Source organism: Lepidochelys olivacea, assembly GCF_965140295.1.
Source record: "Lepidochelys olivacea isolate rLepOli2 genome assembly, chromosome: 5".
Lineage (NCBI taxonomy): Eukaryota > Metazoa > Chordata > Testudines > Cheloniidae > Lepidochelys > Lepidochelys olivacea.
This window is the reverse complement of record NC_140415.1, coordinates 61,863,977-61,891,944: the sequence shown is the minus strand read 5'-3', so window position 1 is coordinate 61,891,944 and position 27,968 is coordinate 61,863,977. Positions and strand designations below refer to the sequence as shown.

General features: G+C 39.8%; 1 protein-coding gene across 1 annotated transcript in view; it reads right to left on the bottom strand.

Moving 5' to 3' along the window:
• The window catches only part of ARSK (arylsulfatase family member K), a 59,514-nt gene that overhangs the window by 10,251 nt on the left and 21,295 nt on the right, over positions 1-27,968 (bottom strand). The window contains exons 4-6 of the mRNA XM_084628234.1: positions 17,498-17,780; positions 8,130-8,301; positions 1,912-2,136 (exon numbers count right to left, since the gene is read on the bottom strand). Coding sequence (XP_084484360.1) covers positions 1,912-2,136; positions 8,130-8,301; positions 17,498-17,780 — 680 coding nt within the window. The remainder of the gene's footprint in view (positions 1-1,911; positions 2,137-8,129; positions 8,302-17,497; positions 17,781-27,968) is intronic.

Sequence of the window (27,968 nt, the reverse complement as noted above, 5' to 3'; positions counted from 1 at the left end):
CCCAGGCGAGCACTAAGTATGGATTCAGTGTGCATCTATACATGTTTAAGGGTTTTGACTGTGGATGGTAGGAAGATTTGGGGAACAATGTGCAGTTTTTATATTATTGGAAAGAGTAAATAACACTTTCCTATTCACTATTTCCACACCATTCATGATTTTATAGACCTCTATCACATCCCCTGTTAATAGTCTCCTTTCTAAACTGAACAGCCTGAATCTTATTAGTCTGTCCTCCTATGGAAGCCATAACATACCCATGATCATCTCTGTTGCCATTCACTGAACCTTTTCCAGGTTCTCCTACAACCTTTTTGAGATGGGGTGACCAGAACTGTACATAATATTCATGGTGTGGGTGTACAATGGATTTTATACAGTGGCATTATGATATTTGCTATCCCTTTCCTAATGGTTCCTAACATTGTTAGCCTTTTTGACCACTGCTGCACATTAAGCTGAGGTTTTCAGAGAACTATCTACAATGACTCCAACCGCGTTCTTCAGTGGTGACAGCTACTTTAGAACCCATGAGGAAAAAATCATCCCAACTACAGTGTGCACTACTTTGCACTTAACACTGAATTTGAATAAAGTGCCTAGGGAGGTTGGGGAATCTCTGTCATTGGAAGCTTTTAAGAACAGGTTAGACAGTCACCTGTCAGGGATAGTCTCTAGACAATACTTAGTCCTGCCTTGAGTGCAGGGGACTGGAATAGATGATCTATTGAGGTCCCTTCCAGTCCTACACTTCTATTATTCATTTGCCCTTTGTTGCCTAGTCGTACAGTTTTGTGAGATCCCCCTATAACTCTTGGCAGTCAGCTCTGGACTTAACTATCTTGAGTATTTTGTATCTGCAAACTTTGCTGCTTACGCTGTTTTCCAGATGAACATGTTGAATAGCATTTGTCCCACTACAGATCCTTGAGGGACCCCGCTAATTACCTCATTCCATTGTGAAAAGTATTTATCCCTATCCTTTGTTTCCTATCTTTTAACCAATTACTGATCCAAGAGGACCCTCTCTCTTATCCCATGACTACTTAGTTTCCTTAAGAGCCTTTGGTGTGAGACCTTATCAAAGGCTTTCTGAAAATCCAAGTAAACTATATTGACTGGATCACCCTTATCCACATGATTGTTGACACCCTCAAAGAATTTTAATAAATGATTGAGGTATGATTTCCCTTTACAAAAGCTGTGTTGACTCTTCCCCAACAAATCATATTCATCTGTGTCTGATAATTCTGTTCTTGTCCTCATCTTCAAGAAGCTTCATAATACTATGCCTCCCAGTTAGCCACTCTTGTGGTTTTACTACATCACCCCTAGACCTTCCTCTCAGCTCATGATGCCCACCTCAATCTTCCTATTAGTCCACTTCTTTCACAAGTTCCTTTACATTTCTGCCATGCTGCCCTTTATAAATGGAATATCGTCCTCAAACTAGAAAGTAAAGCCACTACCTTGACTTGGACTTGAAATCCCTTCTCAGGACCCACTTGTACTGTGATGCTTACAGTCAATGGTCAAGTAGGTAGGTAGTAGGGATTACTGAGATCCATAACATTTCTTGTGTGTTTACATCTTAAGACTAAAAAAAAGAGGAAAAAATGTAAATACCTGAAACGAACGGATTGCATTCATTGCTAGTCTTTGTGACCACATGTTCCTATCACAGTTACCCTTATCCCACTTCTTTCAATCCCTCTATTTAATCCCTACACCACTTGTTGATCTTGTGTTAAATCTGATTGTAAACTCTTCAGAGGAGGCATCATATCTTACTATGTTAGTATATCACCTATCACAACAGAACCCTAAACATAATGCTATTACTATTGCCACCACCAATTCATACCCAAATCTCAAAGTTTCAGTTATTTCAAATAGAATCAAGTTACTTACCAAGCATAGTTGGATAAATATCTACAAGAGATACCACATTTGATAGGTTATGATGAGCTTTAATGCTTGGCCCCATAACTAGAAGAGGAACATGGGAACTTGCTTCATACATGCTCATTTTATAAAACTGCTGATGTTCCATAGCAAGTTCTCCATGATCTGCTGTGAATATAACAATGGTTCTTTTAAGAAGTCCTGTATCACTTAGAGCTGAAATGATCTGACCTGCAACAAAAGAGAGATTTGAAAAAAGTATGTTCAGATACTATGTTAAGCTTCTGCACCTGCAGAGCAGCATGCAAATCCTGAGGGGAGCGGGCCCTTACTAGCAACTGGGGTGCTGTTCAAAGGCCTTGGAGCTCCTTTCCTTCCCACTGAAAGCAAAGCCGGAGACTCCACCCCTCACTGCAATATCCATTATAGTCTGAGATTGCTGGGGACTGTGAATCCCAGCCTCGGAGATGGGGCTGAACCACCACCAAGGACATCTTGAAGGGATGAGAGGCACTCCCTCCTCACAAAAGGAGGCCACGCACAGTTCTGGATGGGATCCCATTGCAGCTAACAATACCAAGGGCAACTGGGACAGCAGAGGCCCCCACCAAAAGCACTGGATATTGTGGGTCCTGATTGAGCGCTCACTCTATCCCAGTCACTGGGCTTTTCATTCTCTCTTGTGCATGTACCTCCACAGGAGCTACTGCAGCCTCAGATTTGTGCAATGGAGAGAGAAAGAGGGGCAGGATCAATGGAAGCACGGTAGAAGGGATGGCCATGGTTCAGCAAGTTACCTACATATGCATAACTTTAAGCATGAGTAATCCCACTGACTTTAATGAGACTACTCACATGCTTAAAATTATGTACCTTACAGAAAAGGGGCTCTAGTTGAAAGCTACCCTGCGCCATGTATTGCAGCAGCATGATCGCTTCAGGATCAGAGGTCCTGGGAGGCCTGATTACTTCTCCATGAGAGGCCTGTGTGACCCACAGGACTGGTCCTTTGCATTTATATATGACCTAATCATTCTAACATCACAAAAATCATTTAAGTAACTCTTCTATTTATTGAGAATTCTTGTTCTTTAGATAACACTTTTTAAAGTGAAGAAACAAAACACAGTAAATTAAGGCGGATTTGCATATATATATATCTTAAAACAAACCATGGAAAACTTGCATGCTTATTTAGATTTAACTTATTTTTTCTTGTAATTTTCAATATGTTGCTATTATATCCAGGGACAAACATGGGAGCCTTGCATAGGTCATTTTGTTGTCTACTTCATAGTCACAACTGCTGCCTGTTAGCCCAAGCAGTTAGCTAATATTTGGGGCCTTGCTAGGTTGTTTCCATTTGGAGAAGAAATAATGAGAGGAGTCAGGTGTCTGTTTGTGTAGAATCTTTGTAAATAAATAGGATTGCACCAAAGTTCTGTTTCCTTGAACACAGTAGAAAACAATCAGGAGGCAATCTCCTAGTGCAGAAATCTAAGTTTGCCTTTTCAGTGAGTATTCTTCCCAAAAGATCTCTTATGACTTCTTCCTAAGGTCGCACTCACTCTGCTTCTTTGTAGTCTGCTTGCCTTCTCCCTTCTTTTCTGGTTCCTTCACACACAAGGACACTTAATCAATACCCCCAGCCCCTACATTTGCAATTGCTTGCCAGGAAACCACTTGTGTCACATGGCTCAGTTTCTACTTTGGCATTGCCATGATGTCTGTGTCTTGGGCAGTTGCTTCTATTGTTTCAGCCATCATTAAACAAAGGGCTATTTAATTGCTCCACTGTTTAGCCTGAATGAAGGGTGCTTAGCATATCCATTGACTTTTACCAGGTCTTAACGCTATTAACATCTTTCAACATACACAAAAAGAAAAGGAGTACTTGTGGCACCTTAGAGACTAACCAATTTATTTGAGCATAAGCTTTCGTGAGCTACAGCTCACTTCATCGGATGCATACTGTGGAAAGTTTAGAAGATCTTATTATATACACACAAAGCATGAAAAAATACCTCCTCCCACCCCACTCTCCTGCTGGTAATAGCTTATCTAAAGTGATCACTCTCCTTACAATGACAGGTTTCAGAGTAACAGCCGTGTTAGTCTGCATTCGCAAAAAGAAAAGGAGTACTTGTGGCACCTTAGAGACTAACCAATTTATTAGAGCATAAGCTTTCGTGAGCTACAGCTCACTTCCTCAGATGCATATCGTGGAAACTGCAGCAGGCTTTATATATACACAGAGAATATGAAACAATACCTACTCCCACCCCACTGTCCTGCTGGTAATAGCTTATCTAAAGTGATCATCAGGTGGGCCATTTCCAGCACAAATCCAGGTTTTCTCACCCTCCACCCCCCCACACAAATTCACTCTCCTGCTGGTGATAGCCCATCCAAAGTGACAACTCTTTACACAATGTGCATGACAATCAAGTTGGGCTATTTCCTGCACAAATCCAGGTTTTCTCACATCCCCCCACCCCCATACACACACAAACTCACTCTCCTGCTGGTAATAGCTCATCCAAACTGACCACTCTTCAAGTTTAAATCCAAGTTAAACCAGAACATCTGGGGGGGGGTAGGAAAAAACAAGAGGAAACAGGCTACCTTGCATAATGACTTAGCCACTCCCAGTCTCTATTTAAGCCTAAATTAATAGTATCCAATTTGCAAATGAATTCCAATTCAGCAGTTTCTCGCTGGAGTCTGGATTTGAAGTTTTTTTGTTTTAAGATAGTGACCTTCATGTCTGTGATTGCGTGACCAGAGAGATTGAAGTGTTCTCCGACTGGTTTATGAATGTTATAATTCTTGACATCTGATTTGTGTCCATTTATTCTTTTACGTAGAGACTGTCCAGTTTGACCAATGTACATGGCAGAGGGGCATTGCTGGCACATGATGGCATATATCACATCGGTGGATGTGCAGGTGAACGAGCCTCTGATAGTGTGGCTGATGTTATTAGGCCCTGTGATGGTGTCCCCTGAATAGATATGTGGGCACAATTGGCAACGGGCTTTGTTGCAAGGATAAGTTCCTGGGTTAGTGGTTCTGTTGTGTGGTATGTGGTTGTTGGTGAGTATTTGCTTCAGGTTGCGGGGCTGTCTGTAGGCAAGGACTGGCCTGTCTCCCAAGATTTGTGAGAGTGTTGGGTCATCCTTTAGGATAGGTTGTAGATCCTTAATAATGCATTGGAGGGGTTTTAGTTGGGGGCTGAAGGTGATGGCTAGCGGCGTTCTGTTATTTTCTTTGTTAGGCCTGTCCTGTAGTAGGTCACTTCTGGGAACTCTTCTGGCTCTATCAATCTGTTTCTTTACTTCTGCAGGTGGGTATTGTAGTTGTAAGAAAGCTTGACAGAGATCTTGTAGGTGTTTGTCTCTGTCTGAGGGGTTGGAGCAAATGCGGTTGTATCGCAGAGCTTGGCTGTAGATGATGGATCGTGTGGTGTGGTCAGGGTGAAAGCTGGAGGCATGCAGGTAGGAATAGCGGTCAGTAGGTTTCCGGTATAGGGTGGTGTTTATGTGACCATCGTTTATTAGCACTGTAGTGTCCAGGAATTGGATCTCTTGTGTGGACTGGACCAAGCTGAGGTTGATGGTAGGATGGAAATTGTTGAAATCATGGTGGAATTCCTCAAGGAATTCTTTTCCATAGGTCCAGATGATGAAGATGTCATCAATATAGCGCAAGTAGAGTAGGGGCATTAGGGGATGAGAGCTGAGGAAGCGTTGTTCTAAATCAGCCATAAAAATGTTGGCATACTGTGGGGCCATGCGGGTACCCATAGCAGTGCCACTGATCTGAAGGTATACATTGTCTCCAAAAGTAAAATAGTTATGGGTAAGGACAAAGTCACAAAGTTCAGCGACCAGGTTAGCCGTGACGTTATCGGGGATAGTGTTCTTGAAGGCTTGAAGTCCATCTTAGTGTGGAATGTTGGTGTAGAGGGCTTCTACATCCATAGTGGCCAGGATGGTGTTATCAGGAAGATCACCGATGGATTGTAGTTTCCTCAGGAAGTCAGTGGTGTCTCGAAGGTAGCTGGGAGTGCTGGTAGCGTAGGGCCTGAGGAGGGAGTCTACATAGCCAGACAATCCTGCTGTCAGGGTGCCAATGCCTGAGATGATGGGGCGTCCAGGATTTCCAGGTTTATGGATCTTGGGTAGTAGATAGAATATCCCAGGTCGGGGTTCCAGGGGTGTGCTTGTGCGGATTTGATCTTGTGCTTTTTCAGGAAGTTTCTTGAGCAAATGCTGTAGTTGCTTTTGGTAACTCTCAGTGGGATCAGAGGGTAATGGTTTGTAGAAAGTGGTGTTGGAGAGCTGCCGAGCAGCCTCTTGTTCATATTCCGACCTATTCATGATGACAACAGCACCTCCTTTATCAGCCTTTTTGATTATGATGTCAGAGTTGTTTCTGAGGCTGTGGATGGCATTGTGTTCTGCACGGCTGAGGTTATGGGGCAAGTGATGCTGCTTTTCCACAACTTCAGCCCGTGCACGTCGGCGGAAGCACTCTATGTAGAAGTCCAGTCTGCTGTTTCGACCTTCAGGAGGAGTCCACCTAGAATCCGTCTTTTTGTAGTGTTGGTAGGGAGGTCTCTGTGGATTAGTATGTTGTTCTGAGGTATGTTGGAAATATTCCTTGAGTCGGAGACGTCGAAAATAGGATTCCAGGTCACCACAGAACTGTATCATGTTCGTGGGGGTGGAGGGGCAGAAGGAGAGGCCCAGAGATAGGACAGCTGCTTCTGCTGGGCTGAGAGTATAGTTGGATAGGTTAACAATATTGCTGGGTGGGTTGAGGGAATCATTGCTGTAGCCCCTTGTGGCATGTACTAGTTTAGAAAGTTTAGAAAGTTTAGTCTCTTTCGTAGAGAAGCAAAGTGTGTGTTGTAAATGGCTTGTCTAGTTTTAGTAAAGTCCAGTCACGAGGAAGTTTGTGTGGAAGGTTGGTTTTTTATGACAGTATCCATTTTTGAGAGCTCATTATTAATCTTTCCCTGTTTGCTGTAGAGGATGTTGATCAGGTGATTCCGCAGTTTCTTAGAGAGCGTGTGGCACAAGCTGTCAGCATAGTTTTTTTTACCATTTACTATTACCAGCAGGAGAGTGAGTTTGTGTGTGTGTGTGGGGGGGGGGTGAGAAAATCTGGATTTGTGTTGGAAATGGCCCACCTTGATTATCATACACATTGTAAGGAGAGTGGTCACTTTAGATAAGCTATTACCAGCAGGAGAGTGAGTTTGTGTGTGTGTGGGGGGGAGGGGGTGAGAAAACCTGGATTTGTGCTGGACATGGCCCAACTTGATTATCATACACATTGTAAGGAGAGTGATCACTTTAGATAAGCTATTACCAGCAGGAGAGTGGGGTGGGAGGAGGTATTTTTTCATGCTTTGTGTGTATATAATAAGATCTTCTAAACTTTCCACAATATGCATCCGATGAAGTGAGCTGTAGCTCACGAAAGCTTATGCTCAAATAAATTGGTTAGTCTCTAAGGTGCCACAAGTACTCCTTTTCTTTTTGCGAATACAGACTAACACGGCTGTTACTCTGAAACCTTTCAACATACAATTACCATCCTGGTCTGAATTCACACTGGTAAGTGAGAACACTCAGTTTAAAATGGTCCATTAGTAGGCTTGGCAGAACTCTTATTTAAAAAAAAAACCAAACTTCAACAGGTAATGTCGATGTTTGTTTAGGCATTTTTTTCTATTTTTATGGATTTTATGGATAATTTCACAGTTGCAAGAAAAACAGTGGGGAAAGGGCCCCCGTAGGCAATTATTTAATGATATCAAAAAGTTAAAAGTTTAAAACCTATAAAACAGAAAATACCATATCACATGTCAAAATATACAAAGATATATCCTTAAATCAACCTTCAATAAGTTCTCAAGCATGATTTTTCTTACTTTGCTTACCTGTAAATTTTGATCACCATCAATTGAAATATTTTTTCATCAGTTTGTATGCGTACAGTGAAATCAACATTTACCACCCAAAACTCTAATCCTTCCAAATCTGACAGCAATATTCTAAGCCATCCAGTTCTTTTGCACATGCATCATTTATGCAATATGTAGGAAGCTATTTTGCCTTGAGTAACTCTTTACAAAAGGCTAGTCTGATCAGAGTTATCTACTAACAGCTTCAAATCTCTTTTCTGTATTATTATTCTGGAAGATTACCTACCAAGCATGGCATCTGTCTCAGCACACATGGCATAATAAAATGCTCTGATATCTCTGATTTCTTTCCTTGTAAACTGCCCAGTGCAATTCTTGGTGTAAGAAGAATAATAATCTACTGGGTGCATGTCTGAAAGAGGAGGCCATTTTGGAATTTTAACGGCTTCATATGTCACCTAAAAACAAGAGTAAATTAAGTTATTTTGGCAAGTGAGTTTAATGCTTTACAATGGGTTTAAATCAGAAATTCTCAAACCGTGGTCCATGCAGCACCTGCTTACTATCTGTTACTTTTACAGATATCCAATCACCACCTTGCAAAGAAGAGCCTGGACACCAGTAAAAATCAGCTGGAAAACTACAGGAGGACCCAGCAGCATGTGACCTGCCAGCTGATATCTCAAAAGACAGATAAAGGACCCAGTCTTTTAGAACTATATTCAGTAACTAATCTCAGAAGTGTGGGCATAGCACCACATAAAAGAAAAATGTTGTACCATGTGCCTCCAAAGGACTAGGTGTCATCTGGGAAAATAGATCAACATGGCAATTTACTCTTTCTGGGAAAATCTCCAGAAGAGCTGGCGTGAAATTTGTATCTTGGAAAAAGAATTCACATGGGTAGTCTAATTTTCAAATATATACTGGATATATAAATTCTGGCATTTGGATGCTCAGATTGGCAGTTAGGCCAGTTTGATGCCTTGTGCCAATTTAAATGCCATCGTCTATAATGGAGATGTTCTATTTAGGCACACATATTTGCAAACTGGACCCTGAATATAAAAATAAGCATTGCCTTTTGACTCAGATTTTAAAATGTTTGTTTTTACTGATCAAGAATTATTTCTAAATATTTAGAACTGTGAATTACAAACTAGGCAATGTGAAACCTCTATGACTTGAAAAACAAAGTAAAGTAGTTTATTAACTCTTCCATGATCTTACTAATTAATAATCACAGCTGAAGGCAGGGTTGACAAGTCCTAGGTCACAATGTAGTAGCAGGTCCTGGGAGGCTTAGATGCAGTATAGGAAGGCAATGGAGACTGGGCTAGGAACACTTGGCACCTCAAAATGAGTTAACAAAACTGATATGTCAGGGCTTGTACAGTGAATATTTATAGCAGCATGTAAATATCATCCTAAGAAACAAAATCAACAGAATTTATTTTTTATTCTTGATGAAAATACCACAAGAGAGAAAACTCCACAGGCTCTAATGACTTTAGATTCTAAATATGTATGTATGTGTCCTAGTGGTAGTGGCATCTTGACAGAACTTGTGGGACTGATAGAGGACAAGCAAGGTACATCTGGAGCCTCCACTGCTCATTTATTTAATGCTGATGGGGAGCTGAGGCATCAGAGGTAGAAGATTTCAGCAGTGGAGAGAGCTCCCCAGACTCCAGCTAGTGCTAAAGACTCTGCACAGCTGCCACTGGTCACTGGGATGTCATTTCCATGACCTTTTCTTGATTAAATACACTATTATCAGGCTAATTAAGAAGAGAACAAAACCAGCCTCCAACTCCACCTATCAGCTGACAGTATGTTGTACCAATAAAATAAAAACCAGCAGGATCTTATTAAAGGGAAAAAGGCAAAATACCACATTTATTGTGAATACAGAAAGAATCATAGTAAGCAGTTAGTTATAGCTATAACATTCCATTCAATCTCAAATTTATTCACACACACACACACACACAGGTTCTGCAAGGTTGTTATCATAGTTACCAGCCTTAGAGTTGCTCATGCCAAGCCACTGGCCAGGTGGCCTGGACATGAGGAGGGAGCAGGGCCTTGTCAGATGCTCATCTGATGCTCCTGGAAGTTGGTTTGCAGAATCAGACCCCAAAGTTCTCACTTTTTAGAGTCTATTTTTATAGGAATTTCTTCCTATGCCAGTCTATGGGAATTGCTTCATCATGCTGTTGCTGAATCAATCAGCAGATAGCACATTCCTGACGGCTCCAAGATGTTATCTTGTTCTTTGGTTCTCCCATTCTTGAGGCTGTTGGGTGGATTCCAGTCTGCCCTCCGGGTGGGGTCCTCTGGTTATTTCCACTTGACGCCTTCTTCAGCCGATGGACACTGGATTCTTAGGCTGGCACCTCCCTGATCATTCAGTTATTATCCACACCAAGCATCCATCCACATACATCCTCTATCTCTATTTTAATCACAATTGTTAATACAACAAAAGGGCGGGGAGTCTCTGGGTGCTGTTTCTGTTGTTAGAGTATTGTTTTGAGTCTCTCTCTCTGTGAATTGCTTTGAGAACAGACTCTGTCTTAGAATGTACTAACACAGTTAGCAGCTTGCAAGTTTCACACATAGAGGGAGAGAAAGAGTACCAAAAACCAAGAGACCTCTTAATTAGTAATACCCTGGAATTTAAACTCTGGGGAATCAAACTCATTTGTGATTTTAATACAGAACTTCTTTAATATGATCCAACATAATCCCCCTTTTGACACTAAGATTTATAATCGTCAGTGTCACTTTCTATGTAGCCTATTCAAGAGAAAGTACAGTGAGGCAATTTGAGTTTGTGATTCCAATTCATGCCACATACATGATCCTAGTGATGTATCTTTACTACAAGGTTCTGGGGCAACAGGCAAGGTGAGGCACACCCACTTTTGAGGAGTCCATTCGGTACAACCTCTAGTGTCCAATAGCTTCCCTCCCTCCCCAGCCCACTGGCTCAAGGTCCAGGGTAGCCAAAAGGATCCCATGTGTAATATGGGGAGTGGGTTAACCTTCAATACCTTTGCCTCCAGGGACTGTTGGTGTGCAATTTTGACAACAATTTCTCCCATTAACAAGTCTGGTTTACAATACTGGAAACATATTGCATCCATTCATATTGATAAGTGTCAAACAATGATCTCTTTCTTTTTTAACAAATGCATCAAACCCTTAATATTTCCCAATATGACCCAGAACATTTTGTGTTCCAAAGTAGCTAGTGCAAGTATCTGCATTTCAGTGCATCCCATAGCTATGGCTGTGTAGTTTCCTATTTCTAATATTTTTTTTTCTTATGGATAAGCCATGTGGTAGTATTAAGCCATTACTAAAGATTCCATTGGTCTTTTAGGTTACCCAGACCAATTTGGACCAAGTCTACATTGGCATGTACTTGTTTTTGTATCAGGCTGTCCTGTAGCTGGGACAGAAAGCTTAATTTATTTTTAAGTTCCTACAGGTCTTCAGTATTTTTTTTTTTAAACACACAACAGTGCTAGCAACAACACAAAACACAAGACCAAACATAGAACACAGAACACAATTTCTATTGTGACAGTAGATTCGTGGTATTGGGTTGCTTTTCAGCTGGCAGCTTTTCCTGATTTTCTGAAAGACAAAAAGAACATGTTTCTACCCCTTTTGGGGTGGCAGATTATTGCTTAAAATATTTCTTTTACAAATACCCTTGCTTATTGCAGGCAAAACAGAGAAATTGCCCCCATATTTTCCTGTTTTTGTTCTATTGGCAGGCCAGGTTTCAAAGGCTTTTATCTTTTAAGGGTTATGGGGAAATTATCCCACTGTTTAGTCATTAAATCCCTGAGTTTTCCTTCTTATACAGCAGACCAAGTTTATAATGTTTTTCCTGCTGTGTTAAGCTTTAAGTTTTATTTACAGGTAATAACTGAGAAGCATCATTACCATACGACCTTAAAGGATTTTTCCAAAAATCATACACACTATACATTGTTACAGGGATACTTATTATCATTACATTTATTAAAATTATCTTGTTATCCCATGCCTTTTATTTAGACAATTTGTTTGCTGACCAGGTATGTCCTTTATCTGCAGCTCCTTTGTGCTGCTAGTTCTTTCCTTCCTTTATCATTTAGGTAATTTGCATTTTCACAGAAACTTCCTGCTTTTGGATTTAAAGCCATCAGCAGCTCAGAGACTCTATCTTAAAAGGGACACAATCAACTTTCACCAGAGTTTTGATTACTTTTAACTTCTGCTTCCAAAACACACAGCAATCTGAAAAAGAAAACCCAACCTATTGTGGCTCCCTTTGGAGCCCTAATAGCATTTTAATTAAGTAGCATGGTATGTTTGCATTTCTTTTGCCCCTTCTACAATATACCCTGCACATGTTCTGGGGCAAATGCACATTTCTTCCATAGTTTAACTTCTATAACATTATCCAGATCCATTTTTACATAAGGTGTCACTATTTCTTTTTTTTGCTTACAGAGTTTTCATGTACCTTTATCAAAGTGACAGTCTGATTACTCAGAGCCATTTTAAGACTCAGTGTTTCTAACATTGCTTCTTTTTGTTTTGTGCACCTCACCCCTGCTGTTGCTTCAGAGAGGCACTGTCTTTTTTAATTTTTTTTTTTACTACAACTCTCATCTGCTATTTTGTTACAAAAACAAACAAACAAAAAACAAACAAAAAGAATCCAAAAAATTTTTTTTTATATATTCTCCTGATTTTGACTGCCCTGCTGCAGCCACAACTTAAAAACATTTTAAATTTTGTAAAGCATTGAGTTACCTTTTAAGAGTTAAATGCCAAATCCCAAAGCCAAACAACCTGTGTCTAGCAAAAAGGTCTGTCAGTTTTGCAACTTTGAATTAAAGAGTCAAATGGATTTTTAGTGGCATTAACAAAAACAAAACTAACTGGTCCTTAGAACTTTACATATTTACACACACACAGACAGATACATACACATTTTCTTTTCCTTAACATCCCTTCCACACTGCTCTGTTTTTTACATCTTACATTCCCTTTATACATTTGAGGCAGTTAAGTTCCAATAGAACCCTCTTATGTTCTTTTAGCAAATTTGACTAAATTGTCCAGTCAAATGATTTTAATCAGATAGTTTATTTTTGCCTGGCTAATTTACAGACATTCCTTTGGAAAAGGGCCCATTTTTCTTTCAGAATGGCTGCAAAGAAACCAAGAATGCTCTAACACTTTTCCTTTTTAACATTTTTGGTTAAAAGTTGTTTGGGTGAAATACAAAGTTTAACTGCTTAATTCCCTCCAGCCTCTGCAGAGTTAACTTTTTTTTTTTTTTTTACTCTCTTTTCTCTTTGTAATTATGCCTGGGGGTGCCGTACATAGGACCTTCTACCCCTTTACCTGCCTCCCTCCAGCCTCTGCAGAGTTAACTTTTTCACTCTTTTTGTATTCCTGGAGTGCCTCTTTCACTATTTTCAGCTGGCTTTGGGTATTTGTAGCCAGCACCTTCCAATTGTCTGCTCCCTTTTCCATTTGTGCCTTTTCCTCTTTACATGAAGACAAGCGGAGGGAAGAATCCTTACATGCCTCCCACAACAACCAAATTGCTGCTGCATCTCTTTTGGCAGCACTAGAAGGTTTGTATATGAGGATATACTGAGCCAATCTATCCTCTAGGTCCGAAATAGTGCAGACATCAGCTAGGGCTTGTTTAGTCCAAGGACTGTGCCCAAATTTTTGAAGGATTTGTTTAAAAGGTGTAATTTCTTTAACAAAAGGTGAGGTTGGAGTTCCTTCTGACTCCATTCCTCCCTCTAGTACTGGCTTACCCTGTTTTCTTTTAAACATCTTAACATGGATATTTCAATCTCTTTGTCACTGCTGGTATTACTTAGCAAGTGACACAGCCTAGATTCTGAAATCATAGCTTAATCTATGCGTTTTTCCCCTGCTACCTTCCCGGAGGCCAGCAGGTCCCCTGCTACCTTCCCAGAGGCCAGCAGGTCCAGTTAACCTATTTCTCCCTGCTACCTTCTCGGAGGCCAGCAGGTCTGGTTAACCTGTTTCTCCCTGCTACCTTCTCGGAGGCCAGCAGGTCCGGTTAACCTGTTCTTCCCTGCTACCTTCTCGGAGGCCAGCAGGTCCCCTGCTACCTTCTCGGAGGCCAGCAGGTCTGGTTTAATCTGTTTTCCCTGCTACCTTCTCGGAGGCCAGCAGGTCTGGTTTAATCTGTTTTCCCTACTACCTTCTCGGAGGCCAGCAGGTCTGGTTTAATCTGTTTTCCCTACTACCTTCTCGGAGGCCAGCAGGTCCCCTGCTACCTTCTCGGAGGCCAGCAGGTCTGGTTTAATCTGTTTTTCCTGCTACCTTCTCGGAGGCCAGCAGGTCCCCTGCTACCTTCTCGGAGGCCAGCAGGTCTGGTTTAATCTGTTTTTCCTGCTACCTTCTCGGAGGCCAGCAGGTTCCCTGCTACCTTCTCGGAGGCCAGCAGGTCTGGTTAACCTAATAGAAATGCCTAGCTCAATAGAGCTGGCGGTGTGCACACCAATATTTACAATAACTGAGGTTTTTTACCAATATTCCCCCTTTCGCAATTCTCCACCAAAATGTTGTACCAATAAAATAAAAACCAGCAGGATCTTATTAAAGGGAAAAAGGCAAAATACCACATTTATTGTGAATACAGAAAGAATCATAGTAAGCAGTTAGTTATAGCTATAACATTCCATTCAATCTCAAATTTATTCACACACACACACACACACAGGTTCTGCAAGGTTGTTATCATAGTTACCAGCCTTAGAGTTGCTCATGCCAAGCCACTGGCCAGGTGGCCTGGACATGAGGAGGGAGCAGGGCCTTGTCAGATGCTCATCTGATGCTCCTGGAAGTTGGTTTGCAGAATCAGACCCCAAAGTTCTCACTTTTTAGAGTCTATTTTTATAGGAATTTCTTCCTATGCCAGTCTATGGGAATTGCTTCATCATGCTGTTGCTGAATCAATCAGCAGATAGCACATTCCTGACGGCTCCAAGATGTTATCTTGTTCTTTGGTTCTCCCATTCTTGAGGCTGTTGGGTGGATTCCAGTCTGCCCTCCGGGTGGGGTCCTCTGGTTATTTCCACTTGACGCCTTCTTCAGCCGATGGACACTGGATTCTTAGGCTGGCACCTCCCTGATCATTCAGTTATTATCCACACCAAGCATCCATCCACATACATCCTCTATCTCTATTTTAATCACAATTGTTAATACAACAAAAGGGCGGGGAGTCTCTGGGTGCTGTTTCTGTTGTTAGAGTATTGTTTTGAGTCTCTCTCTCTGTGAATTGCTTTGAGAACAGACTCTGTCTTAGAATGTACTAACACAGTTAGCAGCTTGCAAGTTTCACACATAGAGGGAGAGAAAGAGTACCAAAAACCAAGAGACCTCTTAATTAGTAATACCCTGGAATTTAAACTCTGGGGAATCAAACTCATTTGTGATTTTAATACAGAACTTCTTTAATATGATCCAACAAGTATTGTGTTTCAAGCCAGGGCATGTTGCAGAGATAGCAATTCTCTGCTGAATGAATCCTCGTCCATAGACAAGAGAAGTACATCCACACTCAACCTGTTAGACCTCTCTGCAGCAGTTGGTACCTTTAACCACCAAATACTATTGTCCCACCTTTAAGAGGCTATTGGGTGGTACAGAAACACTTTGAAATGCCTTAACTTCTTCCTCTCAGACCAAACCCTAGAGAAATTATGGCCATTCATGCCAACATCTCCAAAGCCCTCATCTCCCACAGAAGTCAGTATTCTCTCCCACATTATCCAACACATTTATATGAAGTCATTAAAAGAGCTGGTGAGACAACAAGGTCTGAAATGCCAGCAGCATACATTGACAACACCTGGCTCTTTATCTCCTTGACATTAAATGTAAACAGCAACCGCTCCAAGTTTTCTCAGTGTCTAAATGAAATGAGAAACTGGCTCCAGCTGAATTCAGGCAAGAGTGGAATTCCAGTAGGGAGAGAGAAGTTCCTCAAACAAGGTGGTTCTTCTAGAACATTCCCCATTACTCAAGGACCTCTGCCCTCACATTAAGTCAACATCTGTGACTGGCCAGAAGATTAAACTCCTTCCTAAAGAACTTAGACCTGACAATAGTGATCCATTAAATTCATGATCTCTATGCTTGACTGTTGCAACTCATATCTAGGAACAAAGCCATGTGCCCTGGAAAAGCATCACTCCCTACAAAATGCAGCAGACCATCTGCTTAGCAACACAGGGTACCAGAAACATCATGCTGATGCTTCACGCTGCAGTAGCTCCCCCTTGAAGATAGAATTTAATTCAAGGTCTCTGTCCTTATATTCAACGATCTCCATGAGATTGCTCCTAGCTACTTGAGAGACCATGTCTTTCCTCATAACCATGACAACCATGTTCAGCTGGAACCATGAAACAGTCAACAAATGGAGGGTGGCTCGTAAAACCAGGAAAAAAAAATCTTCACAGGAGCTGGCCCTATCTTATGTAACTCCCTCCTGTAACAGATCAGAATGACCACAGGCCTTCCTGCATTCAAAACTAAATGTAAAAACACATCTCGTTGACTTTGCTTTCCCTTAACATGGTGCTCTCACATACAACTCAAAATAAAATAATACATTTTTGAAAAATTTAAAAAACCTCATCGTAATCTAACTACTTTTTCCTAGATAAAGAATGAAGAAAGAGTATGATTGTTATTTCTATTTTTAAATGCTTGAAAGGGTATCAGATATTATGGTAAGAGGTGGCCCATCAAATTACATAGGTAAACTGACTTTACAGCACCCCAGTAGTAAAGACTGGGCAGATAAATGTAAAGTCTCTTCAAAGCCTACTGCTGAGTTACTGGATTGTGTGAAATCTTGTTGTCATTTAGGCAGCGGGAGCCATGGTAACTAATCAAGAGAGTTTTGTGACAATAGTAAGACTGCATTTGTGGACTATACAAGAGGCAGATAAACAGAAATTGTTCACACCATTCTCTCTGGGAGAAGGAATCTGCTGATTTCCTACACATGGAAGCAGAGAGATTTTTCTTAGCATTAGAATGAAAAACTGAAAGAGCTAGATTAGTAATCAAAGCATCAGGTAACAGAAAAGACAAAAATTTGCATTGTGCAAGGCATTGATTTAGCACCTTAGCCATTCTGGGTTAAAATCAACCTGTCAGCACAGAATTCAGACACAATTTGATTTTATATAGCATCTCTTGTGCTCAAGTTGCTACCAAATGCTTTATAAAACAATGAGCTAGAGACTAGGAGTGCAAAGTTTGTACAGACAAACACCATTAAGTGTCCAGTTTAATATACACTCCTTTTGGAATCAGAAATGGTTTTACCGAGTCAGGGAATATTGGCCAAGAGAGACTGGAGTTGTCACCTTCTTTTTTCACTTCTACATGGGCAACCTTAAGAAGTGTGCTTAACATCTCATCCACAGATGCCCTTACAGTGCACTATAATATCAGAACTGGGCCTGAGCCCAAGTCTGATGTGAATTATATAAGGTGCGAAATAAGGTAATGTACATACTAAATGCAGTTACAAATTCATTTTGGTTTAAGTTTCTATACATTTTCACATACCTTTTCAAGCCAATAGGGAGATGTTAGAAATGTAGAAGACCCAAAATTTTCCCCTGTAGAGGGTGATGGGTATGGATGTGGTAAATTTAACCCCAAGTAAAGAACAAATGGTTGATTAAAGCTAGTGGCTTCTTTCCTTATCCAACTTGCTGCTTTATCAGTATTCTGCCAATCTTCTTCCATCACTCTCATAAATGTCTTGTTGCCAGTAAGATTCACCATGGGTCTGCCTTCTTGTCTGAGCAGGAAATCAACATCCCTTGTCCAAGCTTCTACACGGTTACTGAAAATACAAGACTGCATTGGGTGGAAAGCATTTCCTTCTCTTTTCATGCACTAAACATCTAGTAACATCACCTCAGTTTTAAAATATCTAAACATCTTTCTAAATTTGCAACTTCATTTTATTTACATATTTCTATATATAATATTAGTGTTATTAGATTGAAATAACCAAGAGCTAAACTATATATTCATTGCTTTAGTTAATATTTTTCCAATTCTGAATCTTTTTTTTCTTATTCCTGGTCATTTCATGCCATAGGGCTCTTTCTCCTGCCTCTGATCCATCTCCCAGTTCTACTTTGGCAAATGAACATTTAGACACAGCACTTCCAAACCCTGTTACCATATCTTCACTTAACGGATTCTCTTCACTTTTTGCTATGGCTTCATCGCTCATTCTACCTGCTGCATCTAACTTGAAATTTTATTATGTAAACTTATTTTCCACTGGACTGTTTCAACCACCTAGATCATCACATCTTTTGAAACCATACCGTTTTATTTTGGATTCTACTATACCACTTTTTGTAACACTGCCACTTTGGACCAAATCCTCTGCTGACTTTCCCTGTGCAACCCCGCTGACTCCAGATGATAACATTATCAGAGAAAGGTGGAGGCGGCAATGGAGCCCCAAGAGGCATAAATGAAACAAGTTTCATGATCAAATATGTTTTGAGCCAGATTTTCAGACAATTACAATTACTGAATCTCTAAAATCCTGAGAAATCTGAGCTACAGATGTATCACTCTGGCAGAGAAAGGAAATGACACCAGAAGTATCATAAACAAAGATTGGAGAGTGCCACTCCATCTTAGAAACTTACATGTCATTCAAGGAATGATAAAAGAAAGTATGTAGCAGCAGATTCCTCAGGACTTTAGCCATATAGTTTTGTTAAAGTATAGTGCCAATTATATTTTAAAGAACATTCATGTACTTTTTCTTCCTCATTTGGAATTTTACAAATAGGTTCTTAACTTTTAGCAAAACCTTTGTATCTCACTTTTATCAATAAAACAGTTTTAGGTCTTTTTAAATCTTGTGTAGTTATCTGCACTTCCAAGATAAACAAATGTTTGTTATGCTTAACTGAATTAATCACAACCATTTTAACAAGATTAATCATCACAATTTATCTCAGTAGGAGATATAATATTTATTGAACCTAATTTTCAAAATATCAGTGTGATGGGGAGTACTACCCCTTTACAGGACAGTCTTCCATTTATGGCCAAAACAGGCAGGAGGGCAATGAAAAAGCATGCTGTCCTACCTCGGGACTGTATATAAATAAAAGAAAGCTGAGCAAGACAGAAAGGGATGAGAAGCCAAGCTGGCTGCTATAGGTTACAGGACCTGGAACACTAGCTGAATCTGGGCCTTAGAGACTTGTTTTCTGACTAAGTTTGGTTGCTCTGACTCAAGGCTCTGAGGTAAGTGCTCTATGAACTTGGTTAAGCTGCTCCTTCCCTTACTTGATGCCTACAGGAGAGCCTGCCTGTTCCCTAGAAGAAGAAAAGAATTAGGATTTCTGCTGGCAGGGGTTGGTTTGGAGGACTTAAGCGGTCAGTTTGATTTTTGCCACCCCTTTCTTGCATACTGTATAGTTAGGCATCCATTGCCTGTACAAAGAGGTGTGTGCAATTATGGTTTAGATTTTTTTGTGCACATTGCTTACTATATTTAATGTAATATAGAACTTAAAATATAACACTGATTATATATATATATATATATATATATATATATATATATATATATATATATATATATATATATATATATATATATATAAAAATGTAGGCCAGTCTGACCATCCAGATAAAGTTAGTTTGGGGCTTGAGAGAAAAGGAATGGAACAGGTCACTCTCCAGTACTAGAGCAGTGGGGAGAAGTATTGACAGGTCCCAAAGGAAGACAAATCTTTAGGCAGAAAGAGAGAGAAAGAGAAAGAGAAAAAAGGAGAGAAAGGATTGCTACAACAAACAGGATGATGGAGAAATAAATGGGGCAATCTCTATGCCCCATAAAATGCACCATTAACTATATTTTTATCCACAGATTGAAAGGAAGAAATACTAATGAAGTGTTAAACCAATTGAAGGCAGAAATATGTATTTTCTGCTATAATACATCATACAATTTTAATTAAACCACAGTAAGAAATCAGACGATTTGTTTAAAGGGGTCGTCTTCTCTGCAAAGAAGACATGAGAGATTCACAAACTGTAAACAAAGACTTAATAATCAGATGTCAGAGTTCAGGTGGAAAATGAGTTACTAACAAGAATTTAAAAGTTTTGAAATGAATCTTAAACAATTGTTTATAACACTCGCAATGAGAAAGAAGTAGGATTATACCTCCTTTGCTGACAGATGGTACTCCAAAGATAACAACTTAGAGAGCGGAAACAAACAATGAAGAGATAAAGGACAGAAATATAATGTTGCTTAATAATGAAGAGAAAATCTTAAGAGCTGGAATCACTACTATTGTATAAGTGAAAACATATAAAAGGCCACTCAAGTAATTTAGGTCCCAACTGAAATATTTTAAATAAAATTCTTACATGTCTATAGCACCCTTGTCACTCTGATCTCTGGGGTACAGATGTGGGGACCCGCATGAAAGACTCCCTAAGCTTATATTCTACCATCTTAGGTTAAAAACTTCCCCACAGCACAAATTCCTTTCCTTGTCCTGGGGCGGTATTGCTGCCACGACCAAGTGATTTACACAAAAATTCAGCAAAGGGTCACTTGGAGTCCCTATTCCCCCAAAATATTCCCCCAAGCCCCTTCCCCCCTTTCCTAGGGAGGCTTGAGAATAAAATACCAACTAGTTGGTTAGCAATGTGAGCACAGATCAAACCTTTTCTTTAGGACACTGAAAATCAACCAGGTTTTTAAAAGAAGAATTTTATTTATAAAGTAAAAGAATCACACCTTCCATCCTGATTTTGCAGGTAACTTTACAGGGTAAATAAAAAGATTTAGAACACAAAGGATTCCCCTCTGGCTCAGCTTCACAGTTACAAAACAGGAATGAAACTACCTCTTTAGTATAGGGAAAATTCACAAGCCAAAACAAAAGATAACCTAACGCATTTCCTTGCCTTACAATTTTTGTAATTTTAGATGGTTCATTTCAGGCATGTTTTCAGGAGATATTGTACCTGCTTGGTCTCTCTCTCCGCCCAGAGAGGGAGCAAACAAAGAGAGTCACAAACAAATCCTCCCCTCCGAACCCAGATTTGAAAGTATCTTCTTTCCTCATTGGTCCTTCTGGTCAGGTGCCAACTAGCTTACTGAGTTTCTTAACTCCTTACAGGTAAAGCGATTCAGTAGAGCTGCCCTGGAGGGATTTTATGCTACTCTTATCTCTATGTTTATGACAACCTTTCATTTAAAAGGGCCTCACGATTATAAATATAAAACATTACTAAAATGTAGTCACTACAGTACTTTGATGGAAGGGTAGCAGCTATCCGACAAGCAGCTGTGGCGATTGGGAAATTTTGGCCAATGCCTACATTATAACCTTCCTCATTATTTCCTTTTGATATAAGTACTGAATTTTTTCAAACAGCTGAAAAGCGTCATTATTTATGTTTGTAACAATGAAAAGTCTGTCCAAATGTGTTCAACTCCTCTGATGCTCAGGTTCTGCAAAATGAACTTAAATTGGTCGCTGTTTTCGTGTGTGTGTGTGTGAGAGAGATCTCTGTTGGTGTAAAGGTGGAGGAGGCAGTATATGTGCCTCCTACACCAGCTGCATATCTCTGGCATAAGCAGGAAGGAGATCTTATTGGGTGAAATGAGGGTCTGATAGGAGTCAGTCAGCAGAAGAAGGGGGTGTGCTATAGCTAAGCTCCCCTACACCTGATCTCCTTGTGGCATTACAGAGCTTACATCAGAGGTGGAAGTTACAGCAACAAAGTGCCTTCTTAACTGCTGGAGCCTGACAGTCAGGGACCTGGGAGCTGCAACTGGCTTCCAGCAGCTGTCAGTGTCCACAATATCAAAGAATTGACACTCTAGTCTATTGGATAAGATGAAGAACTGGGTCAGTCATTAAAAAGTCACTCTTTGGAAGCACAGCAGTTAGTTCCAATGTCCTGGACAAATTCAAAGTAAATTAGTTATATTCTGCTACAAATTTCCCATGTAGATGCAACTGGATACACTGTTAAACACCTGACATATTCCAACCCATTTCAGTGCTTGTTGATGTGATCCCTATATAACACACCACAGAGCATTCAACTCTGTTCAGTGGCTCATAGAAAAAAAATAAGACACACCCCTACTTCAAAACAAGTGTACAATCTACTTTCAAATATGATGCAATAATGTGGGTCACAAAGCAGTGTGAAGGTGAGGATAGGGACCAAGTTTACATCAATGAGATAACATAGTCACTGAGCAAGGCTAGCACACAGCATGATAGGACAAACATTTTAAAATTTTGATTCGTATATTAGCCCAGGATGTGTGCTCCATCTGTATGTTCCACGCTGGATTCAAAGCACAGCCAATGAGTCATCAAGACAGGCATCATTGGCAAACTGGAAGAGGCAGGGTCACTGTGATCAGATACAGAATGTTCCTAAATGACCTCAAAAGCATGTGGTGAAGTTTCTAAAGCATTTCACAAGCTTTAGCAGAAAGGTGTTTGTGACATTTGGGGGAATCACCCAGACAAGTAAAGGGTTCTGTCACCACCTGCCTTGAAAATTTGGGTGCCTTAATGCTATGGCTCAGAGCTGACAGATCTCAGTAGACAAGAATAAGAATCAATGCCTCACCCAGACTTCCACCCACCCAGTTACTGATAGCAGAGTGACCCTAATAGCCTTTCTCCCCAAATCTATTCCCTGAGTTCTTAACAACAAGGCATTCAGACATTTCCCTTCTGGTTCATCATCCCTGAAGGAAGGAAATATGCCCCCCTGTTATCAGTCCACTTGGGCAGGGACATTCCACCCAGATTGCACAATATAGACCTGCTTAGGGTAAAAAGAAACAAAACGGTTATTTAATAGAAAAATCACAGCTTCAAAGATGAAATAGTAAGAAAAAGCAAACACATACAAGTTACACAGAAAATAAACATGAATACACAACCTCAGGCTTTATAATTCTATATTTGTTAAACTCCCTTTTCGAATACTCCCTACCTATTGCCTCTGAACAGTTTCCCAACATGCCCTCTGTCTTAGAGAAGATCCAGTGTTTCAGACAGCAGCTTGGTTACATGCTAGTCCTCAGTTTTTGGATATGCTTCACTTTAAACATGTTCTCTTTTAAAAGGGTTTGCAGTTTTTGTTTTCTCACACTCTGAGACTATGGCAATTCATGGTTACACAAAGCAGGGAAAACTCCCTCCTTCCTTAATTTTGCAAGACTAGGGTTTTCTTTTTAGCTTCAGTGTCTTTCCATTAACTTTAATGATCCAGGACCAGTCCTATTCAACATATTCATAAATGATCTGGAAAAATGGGTAAACGTGAGGTGGCAAAATTTGCTGACGATACAAATCTACTCAAGACAGTTAAGTCCCAGGCAGACTGCAAAGAGCTACAAAAGAATCTCTCAAAACTGGGTGACCAGGCAACAAAATGGCAAATGAAATTCAATGTTGATAAATGCAAAGTAATGCACACTGGAAAACATAATCCCACGTATACATATAAAATGATGGGGTCTAAATTAGCTGTTACCACTCAAGAAAGATCTTGGAGTCATTGTGGATATTTCTCTGAAAACATCCACTCAATGCATAGCGGCAGTCAAAAAAGCAAAATGTTGGGAATCATGAAGAAAGGGATAGATAATAAGACAGAAAATATCATATTGCCTCTATATAAATCCATGGTGTGCCCACATCTTGTATATGGCGTGTAAATGTGGTCACCCCAGCTCAAAAAAAGATATATTGGAATTGGAAAAGGTTCAGAAATGGGCAACAAAAATGATTAGTGGTATGGAACAGCTTCCGTATGAGGAGAGATTAATAAGACTGGGACTTTTCAGCTTGGAAAAGAGACAACTAAGGGGGGATATAACTGAAGTCTATAAAATCATGACTGTTGTGGATAAGGTAAATAAGGAAGTGTTATTTACTCCTTCTCATAACACAAGAACTAGAAGTCACCAAATGAAATTAATAGCCAGCAGGTTTAAAACAAACAAGAGGAAGTATTTTTTCACACAACACACAGTCAGTGTGTGGAACTCTTTGCCAGAGGATATAATGAAGGCCAAGACTATAATAGGCTTCAAAAAAGAACTAGATAACTTCATGGAGGATAGGATCCATCAGTGGCTATTAGCCAGGATGGGCAGGGATGGTGTCCCTAGCCTCTGTTTGCCAGAAGCTGGGAATGGCGACAGGGGATGGATCACTTAATGATTACCTGTTTTGTTCATTCCTTCTGGGGCACCTGGCATTGGCCACTGTCAGAAGACAGGATACTGGGCTATGGACCTTTGGTCTGACCCAGTATGGCTGCTCTTATGTTCAGCATGCTCTTTTTCTGGGTTGTACAATGCTAGGTCCTTGGAGTTAGTTTTGTGGACATAGCAAGCCTGAGAGTTGCCCCTCCCTGCCTGACTGCTTCCCCACACAGCTATGAGTTAATGCTGTGGTTGCATCCTAGTTACAACTACAAATGTCTGCATATATATACATGCATACATTCATAACCATAACCTGTATACACATCTCCTAAGGATCATCAAATTCAGAGCATTACAAGCCTTCATAAATGACCTTAATTGATATATTATACACAGTAACATTGTATACAAGTTGATTCGATTATTCATTTTTTGGGATTCAGACCCCTTATGGTGTCTGGACCCTGACTGTCACTGTGTTATTTAATAAAATATTATTGTCCACAAAGGAAAACAATCTTTAAGACATGTGTTTCCCTGAAAATGTTCTCAAAAGAAAAAAATGTAGACACACACACACTCTCTTTATTCTAAACAGTATTTATGAAATTAAATGTGTAATTCAATGTATTACTTTAAAATTGCAGGTAGCTGGGCTGGACTGGTGGGCTAATGGCAGTACAACAAAGTGCTTCACAGACAATGTAAGAATTTGGCTCCCAAGGTCAGTCCTTTATTCTGGACTTGTAAATCTGGGAAAACTGCTGAGATAACAGGAATCAATTCCACTCCCTAACTGGCCAGAAGAATCCTCATATGTCCAGAACATGTTTCCACAGAACTCCCAACTCCTGCTGGCTTGGAGAATAGAAGTGAACCTGGAACTCCTGAAGAGTGCAAATAGTAATTTAGGATGAAATTCTCCCCTGTACAGAGAGCCAGCAGAAGGCCTGTAGCCCACTTAAGCTCACGAAATGGTGGATAGGCCTTATGTTAGCCCTCTGCACACAAGTGAACTTCACCTTTAATGTAATGTTCTGATTATTCTGTATTATAAAACTTTCAAGGGGTTGTAACACGATCAGAGTTCATTAGCCCTTTCTCTCCCCAAAAGGTATGTTGTTACACTTTAAAGAGTGAGATCGCACATGCACATATACATTATAAAGTTTAACCAATTTATTTCAGTATAAGCTTTCGTGAGCTACAGTTGTAGCTCACGAAAGCTTATGCTCAAATAAATTGGTTAGTCTCTCAGGTGCCACAAGTACTCCTTTTCTTTGTGCGAATACAGACTAACACGGCTGTTACTCTGAAACCTGTCATTATAAAGTTTGCGGACGATACCAAGCTGGGAGGGACTGCAAGTGATTTTAGAGGATAGCATTATAATTCAAAATGATTTGGAGAAATGGTCAGAAGTAAACAGGAGGAAATTCAATTAGGACAAATGCAAAGTACTCCATTTAGGAAGGAACAATCAGTTGCAAACGTACAAAATGGGAAATAACTGCCTAGAAAGGAGTATTGAGGAAAGGGATCTACAGGTCATAGTGGACCACAAGCTAAATGTGAGTCAACAGCATAACACTGTTGCAAAAAAAGCTAACATTATTCTGGGATGTATTAACAGGAGTGTTGTAAGCAAGACATGAGAAGTAATTCTTCTGCTCTACTCCGCACTGATTAGGCCTCAACTGGAGTATTGTGTCCAGTTCTGGGCACCACATTTCAGGAAAGATGTGGACAAATTGGAGAAAGTCCAGAGAAGAGCAACAAAAATGATTAAAGGTCTAGAAAATATGACCTATGAGGGAAGACTGAACAAGTTGGATTTGTTTAGTCTGGAAAAAAGAATACTGAGAGGGGACATGATAACAGTTTTAAAGTACATAAAAGGTTGTTACAAGGAGGAGGGAGAAAAATTGTTCTTCTTAACCTCTGAGGATAGAGCAAGAAGCAATGGGCTTAAATTGCAGTAAGGGAGGTTTAGGTTGGACATTAGGAAAAACTTCCTAACTATCAGGGTGTCTAAGCACTGGAATAAATTGCCTAGGGAGATTGTGGAATCTCCATCACTGGAGATTTTTAAGAGCAGGGTAGACAAACACCTGTCAGGGATGGTCTAGAGAATACTTAGTCCTGCCATGAGTGCAGGGGACTGGACTAGATGACCTCACCTCTCAAGGTCCCTTCCAGTCCTATGAGTCTATGATTATTCTGCAATCTATCTTCAACTGGTGTAAACTGGCATGGCTCTGTTAATTTCAAGGGAGCTATGCTGAGTTACAGCTACTGAAGAGCTGGCCCTTTATTAGCATCCTCCTCAAATCTGATTAATCATGCAGCAGTGACAGATGCCTGGTATCTGCCAGGATCATGCTGTGATGCATTCATAATAAACCATTTAATATCGTTGTATATGATCACATACTTCCTGCACATTTAAGAAATGGAAACTTCACATTTGCAAAGATTATTTTTTTCTTATCAACGCCCTAACTGCAACAGTTTCCTAGGACAAATGGAAGTTAATTTTTTTTAATAAAGTACCAGGAAAACTAACAGCCCATATTCTTTGTCAGATAGCTGTCAGTTAATAGACATGTGTAGGCTTGGAAGGATTAGATTTTTAATTGGTAAATGTTGGTAAATGTCAATTTCACCATACATACACAAACCACTGAAAAAATACTTCCCTTGATGCTAATCAACATTTACAACTAGGCAAAGTAAAAGAAAAAAGCTGCTTGAGTACTCAGAGTTAGATTTAAGGATATTTACTTTGTATATTTTGACATTGTGATGTTGACAATTTCTGTTTTAACAATTATAAAGCTTTAACTTTTTGAATCGTCTTTAAATATTGGGGGGGTGCAATACATTTCCCACAACTGTGAAAATTTAAATAGATAAATATTGAAAAAAAGTTTAAAAATAAACATTGATATCCATAAAAATTATATAAAAAAGTCAAATTCTGCCAAACCTAGATATATGTTTAGGGCAAACTCTTGCTCCGTGGTTCAAAACAGAAGCAACTGCATGTTGTATGGATCAAATCTATATTTTTAAAATATCCATATGTCTATTGAGCTTAACAGTCATACATCCCATACTGAGAGGACAGCTCTGTTTCTCTTTGCAAGCCTTCTCTTTATCAGGAAACCAAAGCAACAGGACTGCGCTAATTAACTCAACATGCAACAGTAACCTTCCTTATATTTATTCCACACTATTTATAGATTATTTAATTGGCTAGTTAGACTTTTTAAATGTCTACATAGATGCAATTAGAATGAGATACACATTTTTCTCTAACAAAAAACCATAGAAGTTGTTTTAGTTTTCAATTAGAGAGAAAGGTATTAAATTTTAAAATTCCACTTACGTATACACTAGAAAAGGCTGACTCAACATGTATTTATTTTCATTTATTCTCAACCTCCACCCACTTTTGTTCAAGCAACAGTAAGGGCTTGATCCTGTGATGTGCTGATCCCCCTCAACTACCACTAAATAGAAATCTGAGAAGGCTCAGTAACTTGCAAAAGGCTTTCAGCGTAGCAGGTTCAGGGCATAAACCACAAAGATAAACATTGACTAAAATCACTGAGCTTGATTCACTACTATGTTACTCAAGTTTGACAATGCAGAACCACTGATTGTATAATATTTTGTATTACTACTGAATCTACCTCAAGCTCCTGAAAATTCAGCTCCAGGTGACTAAACAATCATGTTAGTCATGTTATATATATGATAATATATACAATAATA